The following is a 23,483-nucleotide window of genomic DNA, read 5'->3' as shown; positions in this document are numbered from 1 at the left end:
GATTCATTCAGCTCTTCATTGCTGTTCTTTTCTGTGTGTTGTTGTTTTAGGGTTACCTGTTACGTCCTTGCCTGTTTAATCCACAATGTGCTGGAGGTGTACTGTTAGACCCTGCAGTCTTATGGAGAAAACATAATTACGGCAAAAACACCTTTTAAACTTGTGTATATTAGGCGTTAGTAATGGCTAGTGATTGCTATATAATGTGTTATTATTCAGAAAGTATTCCGACACTTTTCGCACTCTTTATTGTATTGTAGATTTAATCTTAAATGGATAACATTCCAATTCTTGCCTTGCCCATTTTTATAAATGCCCAGTTTTTATATACACATTGTGCTGAGATACATCCTGTTTGCTTTAATTATCCTTGAGACTTGTGTCTAGGACTTGATTAGAGTCTACCTGTGGCAAACTGATCTAATTGTGAAATGGAAGAAATCTGGAACCACCAGGACTCTTTCTAGATTTGGCTGTCCAGCCAAACTGAGCAACCTGGCAAGAAGGGTGCTCAGGATGTTGACCAAGAACTCAACAGTCACTCTAACAGAGCTTCAGAAGTCTTCTGCAGAGAAGGGAGAACTTCCTAGAAGGATGACTGTCTCAGCGGCGCTCCCTAAATCAGGCCGTCATGGTAGACTGGCCAAAAGGAAACCACTTTAATTCTCTGAACAGAACTCTAAACACATATGTGGCGAACACAAGGCACTGCTCATCACCTGGCTAATATCCTCCCTATCACGAAGCATGGTAGTGGCAGCATCAAGCTTCTCAGTAGGAGGGACAGGGAGACTGGTCAGAATTTGGGGAAGGATGGATGTGGCCAAATATCGTCCTTATAGCCATACAGTCAATTATCCATCACATCAGACTAGTGAGGACAACTAAGACTATAAGGAAAAGCACATGTACTTTACTTGGATATTTCCATTTTGGGAAACTTTATATGATATAATCAATTACAGGGAATTAATAGGGAATAGGGAAGTAATGTACTTGTTATTCCAGTACATGTATTGTATTGCATTACCTGTTATATCACAGATATAGAGATTTTTACACGCAAAACATATGAGGAGCTTATAAAATGTGAAGCTTTGTTATAAATTTAAGTGCTGTTATTAACAATATACAAATAGAAACTTTGCTTTACTTGATTACTCAATTAGTTGACCAACAGAAAATAAATGGCAACTATTTTGATAATGGTTGAAGTCCTTTTTCAAGCAAAGAATATCAAACATTTCATGGTTCCAGTTTATCAAAGGTGAGTATTTATTGCTTTTCCTTTAAATTTATTTAAATTTATGTTTAAAAATTTTGTGGTTTGCACTATCCAATTTGCGTTTGTTATTTTAAGTAAATTTTAACAATTATACATACATACAGTACTTTTTTGGCTGGGCTGCAACAGTTGGGCCAGCACTATACACATGAATGTTGCTGACTGACTGAGAGACGAAGTTGCAGTTAGTCGTCTGGCTGAGTGTTAGATTTTCTCATTTTGCCATTGCTTTTTCAAAATGAATCGGTGCAAACGGTTTCTATTATGTCATCAGGGGGCCAACCTCTCAGAACCATTTAGCAACTTTTTTTCCCAAAACAACAACAACAACAAAAAACAAAAACAAAAAACAAACACTGGGACAAATCCTGTGACTTTCTGAACAAACTTCAAAGTTTCCTTTGAAGAGAGTTGCCAGTACTGCCCTGCGAGCATGAGGTTGGGCTTTTCCTACACAAGCTATACCTCTCTAAGCATCTCATACAATCGACCTCATGGCAGTTGACATTGACGTGCATGAGCTTCTGACTTGCTCTCTCAGTGATCATTTTATCAATCCCAGCACAGCTGTTGGCTTTAAATCATGTGTTTTTGTCAGATGACGCCAAGGTTATGAAATAAGGATTTTAGCAGTGCAGAGCAGCAGCTTGGAAATGGCTTGGAGGTGACTGCTAGTTAACATGTGGTCTTAATGGGGCACATTTCAGCCACTACAATCGGCTAAATGAGAGTATGAATGAAATTTGGATTGAGCAGAAATATCTGAATAAATATTCAGCATTGTTTGCTCACATGCATAACACGTTTATATAGTTGGTGTAGACTTTATGTAACTTCTTTACAATTTGATTTTACTGCAGATATGTGGATGAGGACCTGTTTAAATAAAAACTCTACTTGGACTTGACAAAATGTTATAGTCTAAGGTGTAATTTGGCAAATAGCTTTACCTGAAATCACCTTACTTTCATGAATGAATTATGAAAAAATTGGCGCCTGGGCACAAGCATGTCGTGTACAAAGGAGCAGGACACCCAGCTGGAAAGAGACACGGAGGCATTTGCAGTCGTTTGGGGTCTCTTTCTTGTTGTACATGTCTATTGTGTCTCTTTGTAGTTGATTTACATCTCCTTGTGGTCTTTTGTGCCGCTATGTGGTCATTTTATATCTCTCTGGATGTTATGGACCTTGTTCAGCCATTTTTTCCATCTCTTTCTAGTCCTTTGCATGTGTTTGTGGTCACTTTATGTCTTTTTTCTTGTCTGTTCTTCCTCTTTGTGTAAATTTCTCTAGTTGTAATTTTTGTCTGTTTTTAGGTTTTTGCATTTGCTGTGTAGTCATTTGGAGTCCATTTTAGTGGTCATTTTCTTGTTTTGTCTTTTCTTTCTTTCTGACTTATTTTACATCTTTTTTTTTTTTAAAGTCATTTGCCATCTCTTTGTGTTTTTGTTTTATCCCCCCTCTCCTTGTTTTGTGTTTCTTTTAATAACATTTTGCAGGTGAAGCCCAGGGGCCCCTGACCATTTGGGGCCCTAGGTCAGGGCCTGTGGTAGCCTCATCCATGTTTTGATGGAGTATGTTTACGGTGTTGGTAACTTTTTACTTTTATACATTTTTCAAATAAGGATCTGACTGTTTTTACCTCCACTGTCAAAGTTTTATCTTACGTTTGTTTGGCTGCTTTTATGTTGTTGTTTTTTTTTGTGCTTTGCTGGTGAGTTTGCAGCACTTGGTTGTTGGCAGGCTGTGGTGTTGTGGTGCAGGTTTCAGCACAGGCCGGGCCCAGTGCTGCAGGTTGTCCGGTAGGGTGCCTGCCGAGCTACAAGCATGCTGTTGATGTCAGGAGCAGAGGAGGGGAACGTAAGGAATGGCTGAAAACTGACGGTGATCTCCTGCAAGGAAACATACCAGGACAGCAAATGATTGTCCGGTATGTATAACTGAAGATTTCACTGTCACCGGAACAGCTTCTCAGCGACGCGTTAACAGCCACCAATCGTTTTTTTTTTTTTCCGGGGGGAGGGGGGTGGTGGTGGGGGGGGGGGGGGGGTTATTTAATGGGACAACGAAAACGCAAAAAACGCAAGGTAGGCTACCGCTCCTGTCGCCAGCGCTGCTACTTTATTTTCATGGACTAATACGACACACAGGGGGCTGAGAAATGCTACACAGCGAGGTAAACCTCTCGTCTTCGGAGACAATGTTTCGTTTCTAGCACCAACCAGACGTTAGCGTGGATATTTTTGGTCGGGCTCGTTAATGTGCGAAGTATTTGAACGTTACATTTTGTATTGAAAAGCGTCGCTCAGGCTTCATCTCTTCATGCCTCTACCGACCAAACCACATGAGAAGTCGACGTCCGGAATAGATTAAACCACAAACAAAGCCACCCCTGTCCGCCTTTTTTTTTTTTTTTTTTTGTGTGTCGCTTTCACCTGAACCAACTGGGGGGAAAAATGCGTGTGGATTTGTTTTGGATATGTTTGTGGTGTTTCCTTCGTCCTGGTGCCACCGGTCAAGGGCAGTCGACGGCCGTTTGTTCGCCCTCATGCAGCTGCGATGAAGATGGAGGTGCAGACTGCTCCGGGAGAGGACTGACCACCGTCCCGACCGGGCTCAGCGCTTTCACCTACTACCTGTAAGTACTAACCTAACATCCACAGCGAAGCACAAGCTCAAAACATGTCTGTGCACATACAAATGCCTCGCCGTGAAGGCCCTGTGCATGTGTGGGATGTTGTTGTATTTGCATCATGAGTGAAAGATGGACATTCAACATCACCGAGTATAAACTTTCCACAAATGTCTCACCAGAGGAAATGCTGTAATGACGATGTTAGTGAAGGGTTGTAGTCTGAGTCAATATTTAATGTGTCACAACTCTCAAGGTCTCCCCACAGGTCAGTTAACTACACACTGCTTCATAACTTGTTACCAACTTCTCCAGTACAGCTAAAAAGTTACATTCCTGTCAGCAGCAATATTAAAGCAGCTCACAGTAAAGTTGTAACAGAATATGTAGGGCTGCAAGTAATATTATCACTTACTTTTTTACTTTTAATCAGGTGATCTAGGGCTGCAACTTCTGCTTATTTTTATTATTGATTCTGATTGTTTTCTAGATAATTTGTTTTATCTAGAATTTCCTCAATTTCCACATCTTCATATGTTTCGTTTTGTCCGATCAACGGTCCAAAACCCAAATATATCAAATTTGCCATGATATATGTAACAGAAAAGCATTAATTCTCACATTTGAGATGCTGCAACCAGTGGAAGTTTGGCAAATTTGCTTAAAGAATGACTTCTTTATCAAATTAGTTGACAGTTAATTATCTGGCAGTCAACTAATTGATTAATCGACTGATGGTTGCAGCTCTAAATCAGTCATTTTAGAGTTGATTAGTTGATTAATTGATCTAGAGAAAATGAATCTGCAACAATTTTGATAATTGATTAATCATTTCCAGTCATTTTTTTGGATAATGAATACTTTCTGTTTCCAGTGTCTCAAATGTGCAGATTTGATTCTTTTATTTGTCACGATAATGAATTGAATATTTCTGGGATTTGGTTTTGTTGCCTGCATAAATAGGCAAATTAAATATTTCATCTTGGTCACTGGGTAGTGAAAGAGATATTTTCACAACTTTTTGCCAATTTTACCCTGAACTGTTTATCAAGAAAGGAGCTGAAAGATTAATCAATAATAAGAACAATTGCCAGTTGCTGCATTCACTAATGCCAAAATAGTCAAAAATGATAGTCACAAGTTTCCAGAGCCAACATGATGTCTACAAATTTCTTGTTTTCTCCAACTAGCAATCCAAATTTAGAAATATATTAAATTTACAATTACATAAAACTTATACAAGCAGCAAAATCTCACATTTGAGTTTCTGGAACCAGTAGATTTTTGTTTGATTTTCCACTTTATGAACAGCATGATTTGGCGTAACGCTATTTCTGACCTTAGCACTCCATACACTATTATTTTTTACCCATTGTTGAGCAGCAGGTTGTGTTTTAAAGGTTATTTTTCAGATCTCAAAGATACCTACTTCTGCCAGGAATTATGAAATGTTTGTCTGGGGCCAAACCAGCTAATATTAGATTGAAAACCAGGCGATATTGGTTTTAAACATTAGTTTGGCCCCTGATAAACATTTTTTTATTTTTCAGACAAACAGCATGTTTCTGGGATCACAAAAACACCTTTAAAAGAGAACCTTCTGCTGGATAACAGGTGTAAGCATAACAATTTGAAGTTTAGGTTTGGGTAGGAAATGCTATGCGACTGAATCATGGAATAAAGTTTGGAGTGTTGTGGTCACAAATGGGGCTAGATTTGGGTGAGTTATGTTGCATGGATTGTAGCCAGCAGCGCCTTGTTCCCAGTGCCATACATATGTAAAATAATTAGGTTTCAAGCTTGTGCCATTATCACATTCTCACCACAAGTCTGAATAAGAGTTTAACTACTGCTTCAAAGTAAGGGCACTGGTTTTTACAAAAACTGGAGCTAATGGGCACCAGGTGGGTTACATCTGTATGGAGTGGTGCAGATACAGTTGATGATTGCCCCATGAAGAAACTCTTCAGTTTGTATCACAGCCACTGGGTTAATCATAAACTAAAGTAACCACCTCTGTTACAGAACTGAAAACAGCAATTTATTGTGGCTTGTTGTAGTTACTGTGCTCCCATGAATAACAAATAGAAGAAGTTATGACTTTAAAGTTTACACAGGCACTCGTCTATATCTAGAATGTGTTATGTGGTTAATAAAATAACCAGTATTTCATTGTCGCCCTTGCCTCAAAGCGTAAAGGCTTGTGTTTGTTTGTGGAAACCTCTGTGCTGTTTTACCACCTTTTAAGAATGGTGGCCCAAGCCTCGCTACACTAGAACCAATATTGTGCCACTTGAAATCACCACTGTTAAGAGAGTGTTAGGTAAAGTAAACAGAGGGAGTGGATTCATATACCAGGCTGTCAAGACATGTCACGCTAGGCTTACTACTTACAGCTGAAACTCAGCACACTTATTCCTCTGGGAAAAGAAAATGCTCCAATGTATTATGGGCAGTCCAACATCTCAACATGAAACAATGTTTTCACAAAATGATATCATACCTCTTATCCCCACTCTCCTGGCTTATTTTATGCCAAACTGGAAAACAATATGTTGTTTTCAGGATCTTCTTGTCTCATAGTCTGTTATCTAAATGCTCTGTGATAGGTCTTAAACACCAAAGTGCCTGATATATTCACTTCAAACTTTTAAAAGTATGTGAAAGGTTGTTTGTCCCTCTTTCTGTCCTACTCTCATTTGTTCTCCTGGTCTCTTGAACTTTAGTTGTCCTCTCCCACTCCCTCCGTCTTTTGTATGTGAAGCACTGGGGTTAGGGATCATGATGGATTAGTGAGACATATTGCAGCTGCAAGGGTTCCTTCTCTCATGGCTAATGCACCCACAATGGCCTGCTGATGTGTAAGGGAAAAGTTTCATATATGAGTGTTTTGTCATTACAATATCTTCAACTGAGCTTGTTCACATTTGTTTACAGTTATTATGTCTTTAGACATAATATGGTGGCATAAAGACACAGAGTGAAAAATGTAGTCTAGCCAGTGCCAAAAACAGGGAGGAAGCTGTTTAAGTTTAAAGATAAAAATGTGCAAATATATACACACATAATAGCAGAAACTGACAAATTCAAGGTAGTGAATAATGTAAGCATAACTATGTCCAAAGGTCAGGAGAACAACACGAGTATTTTAGGCTAATTATTTGGTTGTTTTGTTGATTTGTACCTTTACTTTAGAAAAAAAAAACCTTATGGCAATGGAAGACCATATATTGTACAATAAATCATATGACAGTGTTGGAGTGGACTCTTACCTACAGCCCACAGGGGCTTGAGTTTTGGCATCTGTAATGGAAACAGCCCTGTCACAGAAAAGCAGATGAAAGAAAAGAGGAGGCCCCTCAGCCAGTTACAAAGCAAACACTCCTTTTGAAGGTATGTAGTTTACCTGTCACTGAGTCTCTGCATAGGTTTCCTTTTTGGCACAGTGTTTGCATGAATGCTTGTGCATTTTAAGGGAGCAAGAGGGAGTTATAGCAGCTTACATCTCACTAGAGTTAGGCCCTTTATAGTGCGAACAAGGTTGAGACTTACGGAAAACAGAGGGGTGGCGTCAGGGGTCTTGCACTCTGCTGGTGAAGCTTGCTGGCTTCACCACTGGTGCCCTCAATCCATTTTTAACTGAATGATACTTTTGTTCTTGGTCAGCAGAGGTGAAAGGAGCCAGTCAGTGGTTCCCGCTCCCAAACAGGATGACTTGTGGATGGGGGAATATTAACGCGCTCTCCCCCTCTCTGAGTCCCCAACCCTGTCCTCCACTTATACACCTATTCCCATCCCCCTATCAAATAGTTTCTAACCGCTAATGATTGTTGGTTTTCTGAATCCTGTGCTCAGTATTCAAAAATGAAATTATCACCACAAGTTGAGTTTGGTAGAAATTAAATTTTTAAGGTTTTTGACGGAAATAGTTTGAATGGTCAGGGTCTAGGTCTACGGATGTGAGAGTTTTAAAGAATGATGGGCCAGTGCTCAGAAGTAAGTTTGAAACATATGCAGTGTTTGTCGTATGGAGAGCACATCATGGACTGGTGACAACAATTCAAGATAATCTTAGGTAGCTGACATTTATTCAGTGTAGCAGTCCAAGACTGGAGCTGAAGAAAGCTGCTAATTCAATTGCATTCAACGTACATAAAATGACTGTGCTGAAATTCCTTTCTTTTATTAATGTGACAAACTAGAGATAGGTTAGGTTTTTTAAACTTCGTCTTTACCAAATAGGGCTTGGCGCTATATCATGATACACAATATATATAAATATATATATATATATATATATAATTAGTATGATATTTTGAAATCTCCTCTAAAGTACTTACATGATTTAACCCTTTGATGCATAAAGAGACACACCTCTCATGCCTTGCTGCTGCGTTGTGTGAGCTAGAGATTCAGTATCTCGCCTATTTTTCACTCGTGATAAGCTCTTCCCAGCAAAAAATAGACGAGGAAAACATCAGTTGATTGTCATATTGACATGATATCAGCAGCATTGTATATAACTGACACCTTTCACAATAATATCATTGTCTGGATTATATATATATTAGGTTTTTTAAAAAACTATTTTAGCAACTGTATGGCGAGACAGAGGAGGCCAGATGCACCATATGGTAATCAGAAACCCAACATTGGTTATAATTATATTATATAAGGTGAAGGGCGGTATTTTACTGGTTCTTCCTCTCTCGCTCACTCTCACTTTGTGCATGTGTGTCTTGCTCTGAAAGAGGGTAAACAAATGCCAAGGCAAACTCCATGTAGACAGACAGAGCTGGCAGTTGCAGCGACGCAACCGCCACGCACACGCAACACAGGCAATGTTTACCAATTCATCCGCCTGCATCTTCAGTTACAGTTTCCAAACACATAGCCTCTAAACTTGCTTTGGCGCCGCACTTTTTCACTCTCTCCAGTTCCCTCCACTCCAGATACAAAAACACACACACCCCTCACCTACGTTACACTCGCAGCCAGGAGAGTTTTTGGGTGGATGGGAGAGTGTGTCTATGAGAGAGAGTGCCAGAGGGGAAAGCGTGAGGAGCAAAACCGAAACACTGAAGCGAATTTCATGCCACCATCGTAAAATAATTACATGACAATTTATACTTGATGTTCGTGATATAGTCATTTACTACATTCCACATGGAGCAGGCTGCGATACATTGAGTATACTGATATATCGCAGAATCGTGTACATATCTGCTATGTATAATCTTACCTGTCTGTGCATCAAAATTTGACAATATTGATTAGATTTTTACAAAACTGCCTGGCGTAATGCTCGTATTTCATTGTGCACTGCAGTGTGCTGCAGCATTAATTTAGTTGTTTCTTACCAATACAATCTTGAACATCCATGATTGTATGTTTTGTGGAAATTTTGATGTATTGCACCACAGGCCTAATGGAGTGATACATTATTTGTGAAGGGTGACGGTTGTCTTAAAGTTGTAGAAATAAGTTTAGTTGTGAATTAGTGAACTTGTGCCTGGCTACAAAAAAAGGGGGAAAAAGACTATGTTGGGCCAGATTTTCAAGACCCACAGTTTGTCAAAAGTGATAGAAAGTTAGGCTTCAAAATAAAAGGAGTTGGTAAAGTCTCGATCTTTGCTGTACAGTTTACTTTCCAAAAAAGTTGAAATTGTTAAATTTGGGAGGTAAGCAAGCTCTTCTACATCTGGAAATCAGGTTTCACTTGTTTAAGAAAGGGATGATAAAGTTAAAAGAAAAACATGAAGGAAGTGAACTTGTAATTTGCATTCGAAGATATGTAAATCCTGCTATGAATATGCAAAATGATTGCTAGTACTATTAAAAATGTTGTATGGATAAGTACTTAATACTATTACAAACTATAATCTGTGTAGATTATGTATAAACCTCTTCAATGTAGATTTTTTTTTTTTACAAATTTCTTAAAATGGAAAAAGTGAAATATCACATTGACACAAGTATTAGGATCCTTTGTTATGACACTTTAACTTTTGCTCAGGTGCCTCCCATTTCTCTTGATCATCTTTGAGATGAAGTCTGGAAGTTTCTCTCATCTCCACACAGGATCGCTCGAGCTCAGCCAGAATGACCATCAGGTTCTTGGTCACCTTTCTTACCAAGGCTCTTCTCCCCTGATTACGCAGTTTGGCCAGGCAGTCAGCTCTTGAGAGTCCTGGTTTTTTTTGTAGCTTTCCCCAGATCTGTGCCATGACACAAAGCGGCCTCTAAACTCTGCTGGCAGTTCTCATATTCATTGTCAGCTGAGAGACCTTATATAGACAGGTGTGTGCCTCTACGAATCATGTCCAGTCACCTGGTGGACTCAGTTCAAGGTGTTGTGATATATATGTTGTGTTATGTTGTGTATGTTATATTTCAGTTTTTCCTTTTTAATACATTTGCCAAAATTGATAAAATTCTGTTTTTACTTTGTTATTATGGGATGTTGACTATAGATTGATTTGGGGGGGGGGGGGGGGGGGGATAACAAAACAACAAAATGTGAAACAATTGAAGGGGTCTGAGCACTTTCTGAATGCACTGTAAAGGCCTGTGCACGCAGTCGTGCAGTGAATAGATTAACAAAATCCTTCCTGACTAATTTCCTGTCGATTGACTGATCTATTAATCATATAATTGTTTACGCTCTGAAAAATCCCAAACTACAACCATCTGTTCCAAAATATACACATTCTTTTTTTTTTTTTTTTTTCACAAGAGAAAAACATGAGTAAAAGCAAAACAAAAACAGTGCTTAAATTCCCAGAGGAGACTGTAGAGCTGCTGCTCACATCAGATGAAAACTGAGTGATCAACAGACCACCTGAGCGCCGTAACAAACTGTGACAGAAACATTAATGTGAACGATTGTCTCTATAAATGCCAGCCGAAGTCTCCATGACAGAAGGTGCTTTTTTGTATTATTTCCAAATTTTCCTTTGGAAATTAGTGATCCTGTCATTCATTTATATGTAACTTATAACCACAGGCTATTATTCTTTCTGACTGGGGAGCTGAGGTCAATTAAAATCATAAAACAGGACACATAACGTATTGTTCTTTTCCAGCAGTTTAACCACCATCAATGTGCAAGGTTTACTAAACAGCAGGTAACTATAGCAACATGTCTTTTTTGTTTTATGCTATGTTATCATTTAGTGAAATGGACCTAGCAATGTGTTTAACTGACTAATGCAATGCATGTGTTACTGCATGTGTTATGACGTATAGTTCATTATAACACGTGTTTTACATTACATAAGATTGTGCTCTTCATGTAAATTTAAGGTGTTGTCTAGTATTATGTTGTACACTATAAGAAGATATAGGTTAGTCACTTCTACAGGCTGTGAAAAAAAGGCACTGATGACAGATGTACTGTATGTTTCACTTTTGCTTTCACAGCAGGTTTTTTTTTTTTTTTTGATGAATACAACACACAGGAAACACTGATAATCTAAGTCAGCACAATATTCAGAAATTAAAACAGTTGAACCAAAAACTGAAGTATTTTTAGGGCTTTGGATGGGGGGGTCATTTTCAAATTTGTTATGTGATACAGGTATAAAATACCCATTCACTTCAGCTTCTTTTTTACATGACTTGCATAAGCTTTTCTGAACATTTTTGCAATATGGTGTTACAGTTTGGTGTAGGATGGTTTTAGGTGGATAATTACAGTAGCTGTATCTGGTTTCCACAGCCAATGTACTTTGCATTATGGCTGTAATGTTGGATTTTAGATTTATCAGACCACAGGATCTTTGTTCAAAGCGTGTCCCTTTTTTCTAGGAGTGCGTTTGTTTTGGCCACTCTGCCACACAGGGTTGATTTGTGAAGTGCTGTGCTGATTGATGTCCTTCCGGTGAAACCTCTCATAGGAACCAATGAACTCTCCAGTTATGTTACAGTAGCTTTTGGCATTTTGGCTTTTGACCTCAAAGTCTTTTCCTGGTTGTTTGGTTTGGTCTGGAGTCTTGGTAACATGTTTTTTTCTTAATTATTAAGCCTACTGTGCTCTTACAAATCGTCCCACAAAGTTTCGCAACAAGTAATTTTTATCAGGTTGTTAAAGCGGCTGCACAACAGTCACGCCCAGTAGTTATTAAGTGTAAATATTTAGTAACAATTAAGCTCTTTGCAAGACCTAGTTCGTGTAGTTATTCAGTGATCTGTGAATCTGTACTTGGTAAACACACTATAAATAGGCCAAGTTTGAGCTTATAAACTGCTGCTGCGACTGGCTGCTGCTCTGCTTCATTTAAATTCTATGGACAGTTGTTATAGGCACTGTCTTTTGTGAAGGTTAATATGGGTTTGTTTTATTAGAAATCATGTCAAATAAACAACACGTTTTGCATACATCTTGAGAAGAGTTTGTTGTCTGCATCAGTTACAAAAAGATTTCAGTTAGATTTTCTACATCAGGTTGTAGGAAGTTTCAGAGAGCAACAGATGCACAGAGATGAGCATACATGTGTTTAAGCCGGGCAGATGCACAACAGTTTAAACTGTGTATATTCCTGATTAAACCCCCCATATACACATGCAGAAATATGCTCAGTTAGTCTTTGCACCAGATATAAGGCCCAGTGTATGCACTGTTCATCTCATAAATTCAGAGCACACTCACTGTCTTATTATTATTAAAACATGTAATTTAAAGATGAGTTCAATACACTGTGACATAGATGATTTTGCAAAAGGTACCGCATGAATTTCTGGTTTTTGATAGCGTTTGTTTGCCAATTTTCAAATAATGGCAAAGCCAATAAACAGGAATACATTTATGTATGAAAACTAAACTTCACTAGACCCCATCAGCAGGTAGCTCAAGAAATCGGGTGTCCTTTGACCTCTAGTGGGAACTGCAATAAAAAAATGTACATTTTGCCTTGAAACTGTTGATGCATTTGTCTTAATCAAAATTCTGTGTCTGCTATACCAGACACAAGTTGCCTTGCCCATCTGCAAATGCAGCCACCATTTTGGATTTTATGTAAATGTGTTTTTTCACTACTCCTCAGACAAACTTAGTCCAGTCTTCACAAAAAATTGGCACAGATAATCTTGAGATCTAGACCCACAAACGTTATCACATGGAAGAAATCAAGTCATATCTCCGCTAATCCTTAATCAACTGACATGAAACTTAATGTGAGTTCTTACAACCGTGCCCTTGACATAAAAACACCATGTTTCCATGGTAACTGTGGCCTGCTCAGATGCTTGGCCCCCACATCGCTGCTTGCAGCTATATTGTTAGAATATGGTCTTACTATACTTTAGCATCATATTTTCCTTTTCTCAAAGCATGTCTGTTTTTTCTCAGATTCTCTGCTTCCTCTGCTAAAATGAAGCCAAATGGCACATGTGATAGAAATTTACTAATACCTGTTTGTAGAAGCATTTAGGCTTGTCACCATTTATCACAGCTGCATTTTTAGTGTCCTCTTCAATCTATCTTAGCTGGGACAGGCCAGGACCTTGATGAGTAAAGCAGCCAGACACAGAGGGAGGGAGGAAGTGTGATAGAGTCGTGCAGGCGTCCCATACTCCCCAGCCCTGCATGTGGTTCAGAGCAGTCAACAGTCTGCAGAAGATTTAGTAAAACGGTTTAAAATGTGGTCAGGGATGTATCCATCTGACCATTGGTGGTGGCAGATCTGCAGCAGTGGTTGCAGAATAGCACCAGAGATGTTGTCAGGGTATAAAAAAAACAAACAAACAAAAAAAAACCATAATTAGTGGGGGGATGTGGATGGAAGTAGTGTTGTAGCTGCACAGTCCATATAGTAATTGGATAACCAGGTAAGTGGAGATGGGACATAGGTCACAGGGATGATGAGGGTTCTGTGAGGGCCCACCTTTTAAGGCTTCTTTATGTGTGTTTGTGTGTACATGTAGTTGGGACTGCAGAGGAAGGGCAATATGATCCTTGTAGGATTCAGGGGCCCACACACAAGGTCCTAGAGAGATCTGGCAGTGAAATTCAAGATGACCAGTTGGAGAGTGAAAGGGAGGGGGGCAGGGGGTTGCTCCATTTGTGATTCCCGGATGTTTTTTCAGTCTTGATATGAGACATCTTTTTACATATGGCGTCTGGTGGGGTGGGGGGAATCTTTTTGAAGCAGGTTCGTAGATTCCTATTCAAGATAACGGATCTAGAGTTGAGTTTACCTTCACATTATAGGTCTCCTTGGTACACTTAGTATAGCATTTTTGTCTATACTTAATTGCACTGCTTTCCTAAAGATAAAACATTTTCAATAGTAAGCATATACATATCAGTGTGTTTTCTTTGAAATATCATTATGAAGATGTAAACACATATCCTCATATTAGCTTTGGCGGGGAAGCAAATCAAGTTCTGTGTGCATATTTTTCATGCTGCTACATGCCTTTCTTTACTTGAAGTTGGTTTGAAAACTGATGATCCCTGCGGCTAAAGAGAAGGGCTTTTTCAAGGCTTTTTTGGCGTTGAGGTTGCACTCATGCGGGTACACTCAAAAGACAGAATATTTAAAAAAAAAAAAATACATAAAGCTGCCATAAGGGATGTGTGACACAGCTACCCTGTTTATGTAGTATATGTATTTAATATAAAGATTTCAAATACAGTCAATGACATCATCATGTTACGATCCTAATTGCATATTTGCTATAGTGTGGGTCATAAACTAAGACCCCATACAAAGATGATTAAACACTCTTATTAAAATTAGAGAAAATCTTCTGTAAGTAAGTAAAAACATTTAAATTATGTTAATTTTTAATTGACCCAGTGTGCTTACCAAGATCTTGGTAAGATCAGACCTCTGATTTAAAGGTTTCAGTGAGCACAGAGATTTTACAGTGTTTCTGACTGATTTTCTGTTTCCACAGTGACCTGAGCATGAACAACATCACCGAGCTTCCAGCATATGTATTCAAGAACTTCCCCTATCTGGAAGAACTGTGAGTACATGCCCCCTTTTTCTCTCTCGTTAATGATGTATTTACTCTGTACAATGTTGACATGAGGGCTGGGCTTTATGATATGCACCTGGGTATTTGAGTTTGTACTGCAAAACACACACTATAGGTGCACAGCATGCCCTTATTCTGAGCTGAAGATAAGCACAGCATTACGTGAGGTAACGAATCACTCACCATTCATGAATTGAGCAAGGGCAGTTATAAAAGGTGCAGTAAAGCTCAATTAAAAAGGCGAGGTGAGACAACATGTATTGAAGCTGCAATCATGTGACATCCTGTGTGCATTTTTCCTTTTAAGGGATTATCAGGGTGGCAACAGCACATCTATGCTCTGGGGCTTTGTTGAGTGGCACACATCTAATCTTAGTGGGTGTTTGTTATTTCTTTATTCTTTAAATACTCTGCTGTCTGGCTCGGTGCTGCTGGGAGTCAGAGATAAAATCTGTCTACCTGATATCAGGTAACATGCGGCCCTGAGAATGCAAACTGACCAGCGAGTGAACAGCAGTTGCAGCTCCACTTGGCCATGTTATTTCAGCTCTCGTGCATCTTTCAGCCGGCTGAGTCTTCACCCTCTTCTTTTCCATACACCACTCCAATCTGCTTTGTCGAAAGGCAATTTACTTTTCATCGCATTGTGATGAGGAATGCAAGGCAGGAAGGAAGAGGGCAAAACAATGGTTTCCATGGCAACAAGGCTAAATAAGCCACCCAGTCTTACTGCTACGTCTATCTTGTCTTAGATCATTATAATGGATGGACTGTCGTTGGGGCATCTGTTTTTAAAGTAAGGTATTTTGATTGACATATACCCTTAGTTCATATGTGTGTTTGTTTAACCTTTTTCTGAGAACAAATCTGCAGGCTTGTCTCAATGAACTTTGGTGGATGACTTTTTCGCTCTAAGGCTGCAGCAGTGTCAGTGAACCACAGCATGGGCCTTGAGGGCAAAGACAGAAAGGGAAAGAGTTGACAGAGAAAGAGAGTGGGCCATCCCCACACAGGACAGGAGCGGAGACAAGGGAGGAATATAGCCTCCTTCGTAGTCACGCAATCTCCTCTGCTCTCTTTCTTTCTTGCCAAAGGCACAACAAAGCTCAGCAGACGTGATGACAGGTATTCCCTGACTCCTTTGCAGTTTGTTTGTATTAACGGAAATAACCAGTGACCAATAGGCTCGCTATATATCTATAATGTTGCATTTTGTGGACATAACAATTTAAAGTATTTTTTCTCATTTACTTAATTTTTTTCATAATGTGATTTTTATATATATAGTTTTTTAAGTCTCAGTTTATTGCAATTGTGTATTTTCCTGTGAAGCACATAGTCTTATATCCATTTGTATGAAATGCGTGCTATAAATAAAGATTTTTTTTTTCTAGCTATTTTTAATTGTTGTGAATCTGGTTGAATGATATATCATAAAAACCTATCTGGGAATTTGTATTTTACATTTTTGTTGAAGTTGAATTACAGTAGTGCATGACGTTCTGTTTTTGGCTCACCTGATTTTTTTCTTCTTTTTTGGGGAGAGGGGCTTTTTTTGAAGACTTAAAGGAGTTTTTCTTTTGTTGACCTCCCCAGATTTAGAGAGACGATGGTGTACATGAATAAAATTTATTCCTCTGAAGTGGCAGTTCACACAACACATGAGCTCCCCATTATTTGCGCTATATTCAGAACTTAACAAGATATTTAAGGCCAGTGAACATGTTAACATGATGGTGGAGCTACAACTATGTACTGACACTCCCCCCACAGAAACACACACGCCGAAGAGCCTCTTGAAGTAGAACCGCTATCCTGGCCACAAACACAGGCACATAGATACATGGTTGGTTACCTCTTACTACCAGCTCTACGTCGCTGGCCATACTCTGAGCAGTATGGCCTGACCCCCTGCCACAAGCACCCCTCACACTCCCCTGTTGCATTTTCAAATACACCGTGAGGGAGGGTTCTTCTTCAGATTTTGAGGGCGCAGTTACTCTTAAAGAATTTGGGATTTATGGTCTGGACTATGGATTCATTGGTTGGTTTTCGTTATTCTCTACTGTATAATGAATATGATGTGTAGTAATGATGCTACAATACCCAAGAGCCTTGGTTGTGCTGCTGTCGAGACACCTGCAAATGGCAATACACTTAGTCATTACGGCTGGGAATAAAGCACTGCACTGTAGCGGCTGATCTGATCCAAAAAAACTGGATGTGACCTGCTGAAATGCAACTTGTTAGTTTTAACTACAAGTTTTTATGTACAGAGGCTTTTACCTTTTTATTATTCATTTTTTTTTTTTTTTTTTTTTATAAAGAACTAAATATTTTAGTGTCTAACAGCTGTTAATCTTTAGTACTGATGATTCAACCAGGAGAGTTTAATGCCTCCACCTCTAAGCTATGCAACAGAGTCTCTGGGCAAAATGAATGCAACTTTTCTCTAACTGAGACACTTCACAACCCCATTAAAATAAAAAGATAATCGAAAATGGTGATATGAACATTTTCATTGACAACATGAACATAGAAAATGAAGTCATAGGCTTATCGTCACAGCTACCTATACCAACGGTGATACAGAAAGGTGTGTATTGCACATGTGGGAGCATGTGAGCATGTTGTGGGGGAGGGGTGCTTGTTCGGGTTTTGCCTCAGCAAAACTGCTACAGCAAAGTTTAAGATCTAAATGCTTTTTGGGTAAACTTCACAACTCATGTTTGTAGCCCTTTACTTCTGTCTGACTGCACTGCAGGGCTCTTTGTGAATCTACTCTTGACAAAAGTAGACCTGAAGGAGTGGTGTTGCTCAAGGAGAGGATTTAGCCTTTCCTCAGCGAGATTTAGCACATTCTTCTGTCTTCATCAAAGCCTGGGGGGACATACTGAATTTGCTGAGAGATGCAGGAGGAGGAGAAGCTCTTTATATTGTGAAACCTGCAGGATCTGAAAGATTTGTCTAACCACCTTTGCATGTAATAGTTAGGAGTTCGTGACAGTGGCTGTGGGTTCTGGGTCGTGTGAGTTCTCAAGTAATTAAGTCGTATTGAATTAGCCACATTGGCCACTGTCTGTTGGAAATCAACAAGAACGTGTCATATTTAATTTGTAGGCGTCCATACGCGTGTACTGTACTGTAGTCGTGACTATAACTGCAGGTCTTGGAGTGAAAATCTAATTTTAAAACAGCTGTTGAAAGACATGCTGTTGACAAATTGTGGCTCTGTAGAGACAATTTTTCACAGTGATTGATTTGGGGGTGTTGTGAATTGTTGAATTTGTCTTTGTCTCAAAGCCAAGTCAGTCTGAATTGACAGTCTTTTTATAAAACTGGTGAAGATTCACATCCAAATATGACAGTTTTAGTCAACCACGACAAATCAAACAGCAAATGGAGCCTGTGATTGTCCAAAATCTTCCTTGAATGAGCGTTCAAAGCAGCTGGTCTGCGGTTGGTGGAGGCCCATGATAATGAGACATATAGTTTTTCACAACACATTGTGTATCAATAAAAAGAAAATAATCAACCAAATGAGTTTTTGACTAAGTAAGGTGTTTCTTCATTCTGGTTTTCAATCATTAACTGTTACTTACTGTTTGGAATTCAGTCTATAAGTACAGAAAGATTTCATTCAACTGTTTGAAGCATTTTACCATCTTTTTGGACGTGCCATCTTCTGTGACACTGTTTCTTGGCTGCTGTACAGGTGACCCTCTATTCATGTGGTAGATGGAAATATATTAGTAATTTGTTGCCCTTGGGGCCAGGTTTCCATTCAAATGTAACACTAACTAGCACAGATTTTACAGAAAATCTGCAAAAGAAAATGAAAATAAATGTGCGTTTCCATTCACCACTGCAATGGAAATATTAGGAGTTGATGCATTGAAATAAACAGCTGGTGGTGCATATTCTCCACTTAAGTGTAATTTAACAATTGCAAAAGAACCTGAAGCACTGAAAAACAACGTAGAAAACATTATGAAACATTTTCATATGCCACCATTTCCTGTCTCTTCGGTGATTGTTCAAGTCACATGCGTCATGTAGATCATGATTTATCTGCTGAGTGTGTTTTTTTTAATTGCGTGATAGCAATTACACTTTTTATGTGCAAATTGAAATTGCATGTATAAATTAAAACAGGTGGATGGAAACCAGTAAAAAATTACCAGTGAAATTCAATGCATTCAAACAAAAGACCAGTTTTGAGTCTACACCAAGGGTACATGGTCTTCTAGCACAGTCAGCCTTGATTCTCAGGCCCGCACCCAGCAGCTCTTGTTGCAGGGAATTCAGTCTGGCCTGACTCACATTGCAGAGTGATAAATCTGTTGCTAATCTCTCAGGCCAGATAGTATACTTGGGCTCTGTGTGCCAGTCAGCTTGTCCCATGCTTATTTACACCCCTATTTCCTATATGCTTCCTGTTCAGAGCAGGAAAGGGAGGTGTCCCCTCAGCTTCAAGTAATTCGTGCAGAGACTGAAGCAGCTGCCTTATGATAAATGTTACAAGACAGGACTGTTTAAGGGAAATAACTCTATATTCATATACAGTTTATATCAGTCTCAGGGCCGTGAATTATTTTTTCACTCTCTCTAAAGGCCTCTCTAAAGGGAGCATTGAATAGTGATGGTTGAGAGGCCAGGAACATTTCTAATCTCTTGTGGGTGACAGACGAAGTGACAACAGGCCATGGCACAGACGCATGTCTTTGACACCCCAGACCCCGTGTTCAGCTTGAGAGCTGGAACCTGATCTACTAAGGCACTGGATGAAGTTCTCAACACTGTATACTGCTTCATTCAGAAATACAATATACTCTCTGGTTGTTACAGTATGTTTTTTATGCAGAAAACATGGTCTCCTGTAAGAAATGTCTTAAATATGGGCCTGACTCTTTCTTTCACTCAGGCGACTTGCGGGGAATGACCTATCTTTCATCCACCCTGAAGCCCTGTCTGGACTGCATCAGCTCAAAGTCCTGTAAGCATACATCCTCCCTGCCACCACCACCAGTGTCGGCACACACATGCACACACAAACACACACACTTACGGCTGTGTTAGTGTGAGGTTTTCTGCACACTGGGGGAGAGAGTAAACACTTCAGTTTGTGGTGACATTGTGGTGCTGTCAGTTATTGCCACCCTAATCATAGTCATACAACTTACACTAAATACACTTTTCCATTCCTGCCCCATTTGCAACATCAACAGAGAATTGCATACAGGCTCTGTCTAAGAATTAGTTCTGCATAATTTACATCAGACAGCACACTAATATGCATGCACAGACTTGGACCCACTGAGAGACACAAAAAGCACTGCCCTGTTGATTCTGCACTGAGCCAAAAGTTTAAAGTCCTGTTGAGTCAGAGGTGAGGTCTTGGATACAAGACTGAAAACACAAACACATGGAGATGTTATATATGCTTATTTCAGTTGATTTATTCACATTGTTACTTGTGACAACAAAAGTGACATTAAATTGAAGTATTTTGACTGCATGCAGTTCAAACAGCCCCATTCACATTGGATTTGGTCAGTTTTTACAAACACTAACTGTATAAGGACAGAATGTATACAGTACATTGCTCTTCATGAACCAAGGACTTAAAAAAAGCAGTTAGTGGATACCTTCAGTTGGTGTTCAAAGTTTTTTCAACAGCTTGGCAAACACTGAGACAGGAACATCCAGGGAAACCACTGTCCCTTCCAAAGAAATGACTGTAACCAGGATCAACATAATCAACAACAACCAACATAGAGAGAGGAGACCTTCACAATATGTATCCACAGAATATATATTTGGATACATCAGGTTCATGATGCAAGAGAAACTGTTGTGAATTGAGTTGAAATCATCACTTTTACCATTTTACCTTCAGGATGCTCCAGAATAATCAGCTGAAGACTGTGCCCAGTGCAGCCCTGAAGAACCTTCATTCTCTCCAGTCTCTGTAAGTCATGTGCAACACACTCACACACACGTGCATAGGCATATGCATGCATACACACGCAGGGTATTGTCTGCTCAAAGAGCCTTTGAATCGTTGCACTGGTCAGATATTTTGCTGGATTGATGTAGCTTCACTTGGTCGTGCTGTCAAACATGGCCTTACTACTGCCTCAGCTTTGGACTGAAAACCGTCTGTTTTGAATTGCGGATGGAACACGTAAATGATCAAGAGGGTGGTAGTGTTGCTGTAAGAAGAAGAGTCATTCATGGGTATATGTAAGAAATCACTTTGCTATGACAATCTCAAGTCATACTGTAACACCAGCCTTGTTGGCGAGTTTTATGAATACCCCATATTCTCTCTAGAAACTGCAGTTAATGAAAAAGGTATTTTGTCCTGAATTCCTGGACAGGAAGATATGCTGCAGTCGTCAGGGCTGTTGTCAGAGACAGCACTGCAGTGTATTTACACAGCCTGCTATCCAAAGTGGAATTCATAGAGTTTGTGCCAAACTAACAACCACATTCTAGACGGTTGCTCACAAAGATAATAAAGGTAGAGCAATAGCAGTACTGCAGAACAGTATTAATCTAATCTACTAAAGATCTAAACGTTTTGTGCTAAAAATTTGTTAAACAAATTTATGCAAAAGTTGGTATATAGGCAATAATGGAGTTTAGTTTGAGGCTACTGATTTGTCAGTGTGAATGACAGATGAGATGCAGTAAAAGTGTATATAGGAGTGAGATCAGCACTTAGGTTTGTTTTTTTTTGGTTTTTTTTTGCCCCACTAGATGCGTGGATCTGTGGATGGCAATGTTGTTCAGTTGGTCCGCCATTTTGGGCCAGTCCAAACTATCTATTATTAAACTAAATATACTAAAAATGTTTTAACCTGAGATGGACATATAGATTGCTTTTGTAGCAATCTCACCTAACCATTGGATGGATCCTCTCACTCTAGTGACCTCTTCAAGCTACTGGTATTTGAAGTTGTGAGTGAAATATCTCAACTATCAAATGGATTGCCATGAAATTTGGCACACATTCACGTCCCCTCCAGAATGAACTGGTGATTTTGCTGATCATCAGGTACATACTTTGTGTTTAGTACTAATTAGTAAAGGGCATGCTAACACGTGTTAAGATGGTCAGTGTGGTAAACATACCTGTGAAACATCATTGTCCCTGTGAGGATGTTACTATGTTAGCATTATCATTCAGTTCAAAGCACCACTGTGTACAACATCACAGAGCAGCTTAGCTTGGCTGCAGACTCCTAGTCCTCATAGACAAATACACTTTAAAAACATACAGAAATAACACAGGCATTTGTGCCATGTTATTTAAAATAATTTTAAACTCTGGAAACTCCAACAGTTCAGAGCAAATTCAGACAGTTATCATTCACCACGATAGTTTATATTCCCCTGTTTAATATTGGAAGACTTTCCTCTTCCTCTAATTTTAACACTTGAAATCTTATTAATTACTCTTACTCATTGACATTATTGATGTCAATTTAGGGGCAGCTCCACTCATATTGCATACTTTACTCCTGCTGCTGTTTGTTGTGAACCAAGCCAAGTAATAGCCCTGTGCCAGTTTGTGAGTTCGTGTGTTTCTACATGTTTACTCGTAACTGTTAGCCCTCTCGTAGTTTCCTTCTCCACTTGCCTTCCAGTCTAAGCATTGTATTTCTGCTTCTACTGAATGTCATTTACACTGAGACCATAACATGTACATGACTTTATTTGTACCACCTCCCTCTACCACTGTGCCTTTGAATTTGACAGTGACTGAAGGAGAAATGGATCCAGCTGGAGAAACGTGCTGAAAATTATCACTCCTCTATATCCCTCCTTATGTCCCTTGCTTCCCCTCGTCTTTTTTTTTTTCTGTGCCTCTCTCCTTTCTTTTTAACAGATGTCTTTTCTCTGTGAGGGTTTTAAGGTCTGTAGCTGAAGTAATATGCTTTGGCAGAGCCAGGACTTGGTTTGTATAAAGCCTTAGAGAGCTAAATGTCAATCAAGACTGTTTTTCTTCCAGCCCAGACACTTGAGGAATTTTGAGGGAGGGCGAGATACTCAGGGAGGAGGATAGCATAAGAAAACTGTGGTGATGGTGAAAACAACACTTGTGCATAGTCTTTAAATTAAGAATATTTCCTTCATTGTGGTAGTTAGAATATGATGTGTGTCATTCATTTGAAGAATGAAGAGTTTCCCTAAGTGAGGGATGACTGGTATTTCTTTATTTGTATAAGTGAGATTAAAAAAAAAGACATTGTGTTCGACCCTTGCAGCTGTTGCAGTAATGCAGGTATTGTGTTGCTCAGTGGTTGCAAACAGGGAGCATAGCCACAAAGTGAAGGTCAAACCTTGGCCTGCAGTTACAAGATATTGGTAATAACCAAAGATTCAGAGATGTCCTAAGGAGTTTGCAGTCTAAGAGGATGTTGACATTGAGCTGCTGCCACTCTGCACTGAGATGAATGATGTGAGATTATGCAAATGCCCCATCAGTAAAATGATCAATTCTTAAATTGGAAATGCAGTGTTTCTGCAAGAATGAAATTCTGCTGTTTGAGTGCTGTTTTCAAGACATTT

At 39.3% G+C, this 23,483-nt stretch overlaps 1 protein-coding gene across 2 annotated transcripts in view; it reads left to right on the top strand.

Moving 5' to 3' along the window:
* The first annotated feature begins 3,325 nt into the window (after positions 1-3,325).
* Positions 3,326-23,483, top strand: part of lgr4 (leucine-rich repeat containing G protein-coupled receptor 4) — a 34,096-nt gene continuing 13,938 nt past the window's right edge. For both annotated transcript variants that reach the window (XM_071488683.1, XM_071488682.1), the window contains exons 1-4: positions 3,326-3,923; positions 14,820-14,891; positions 19,828-19,899; positions 20,803-20,874. In XM_071488683.1, the coding sequence (XP_071344784.1) occupies positions 3,742-3,923; positions 14,820-14,891; positions 19,828-19,899; positions 20,803-20,874 (398 nt within the window). In that variant the 5' untranslated portion in view covers positions 3,326-3,741. The remainder of the gene's footprint in view (positions 3,924-14,819; positions 14,892-19,827; positions 19,900-20,802; positions 20,875-23,483) is intronic.

Source organism: Trachinotus anak, unplaced genomic scaffold, assembly GCF_046630095.1.
Source record: "Trachinotus anak isolate AG129_WGS33_773 ecotype Australia unplaced genomic scaffold, CSIRO_AGI_Tana_v1 ptg000011l, whole genome shotgun sequence".
Classification (NCBI taxonomy): Eukaryota; Metazoa; Chordata; class Actinopteri; order Carangiformes; family Carangidae; genus Trachinotus; species Trachinotus anak.
Note: the sequence above shows the minus strand (reverse complement) of the source record. Positions and strands in the feature narration are given on the sequence as shown.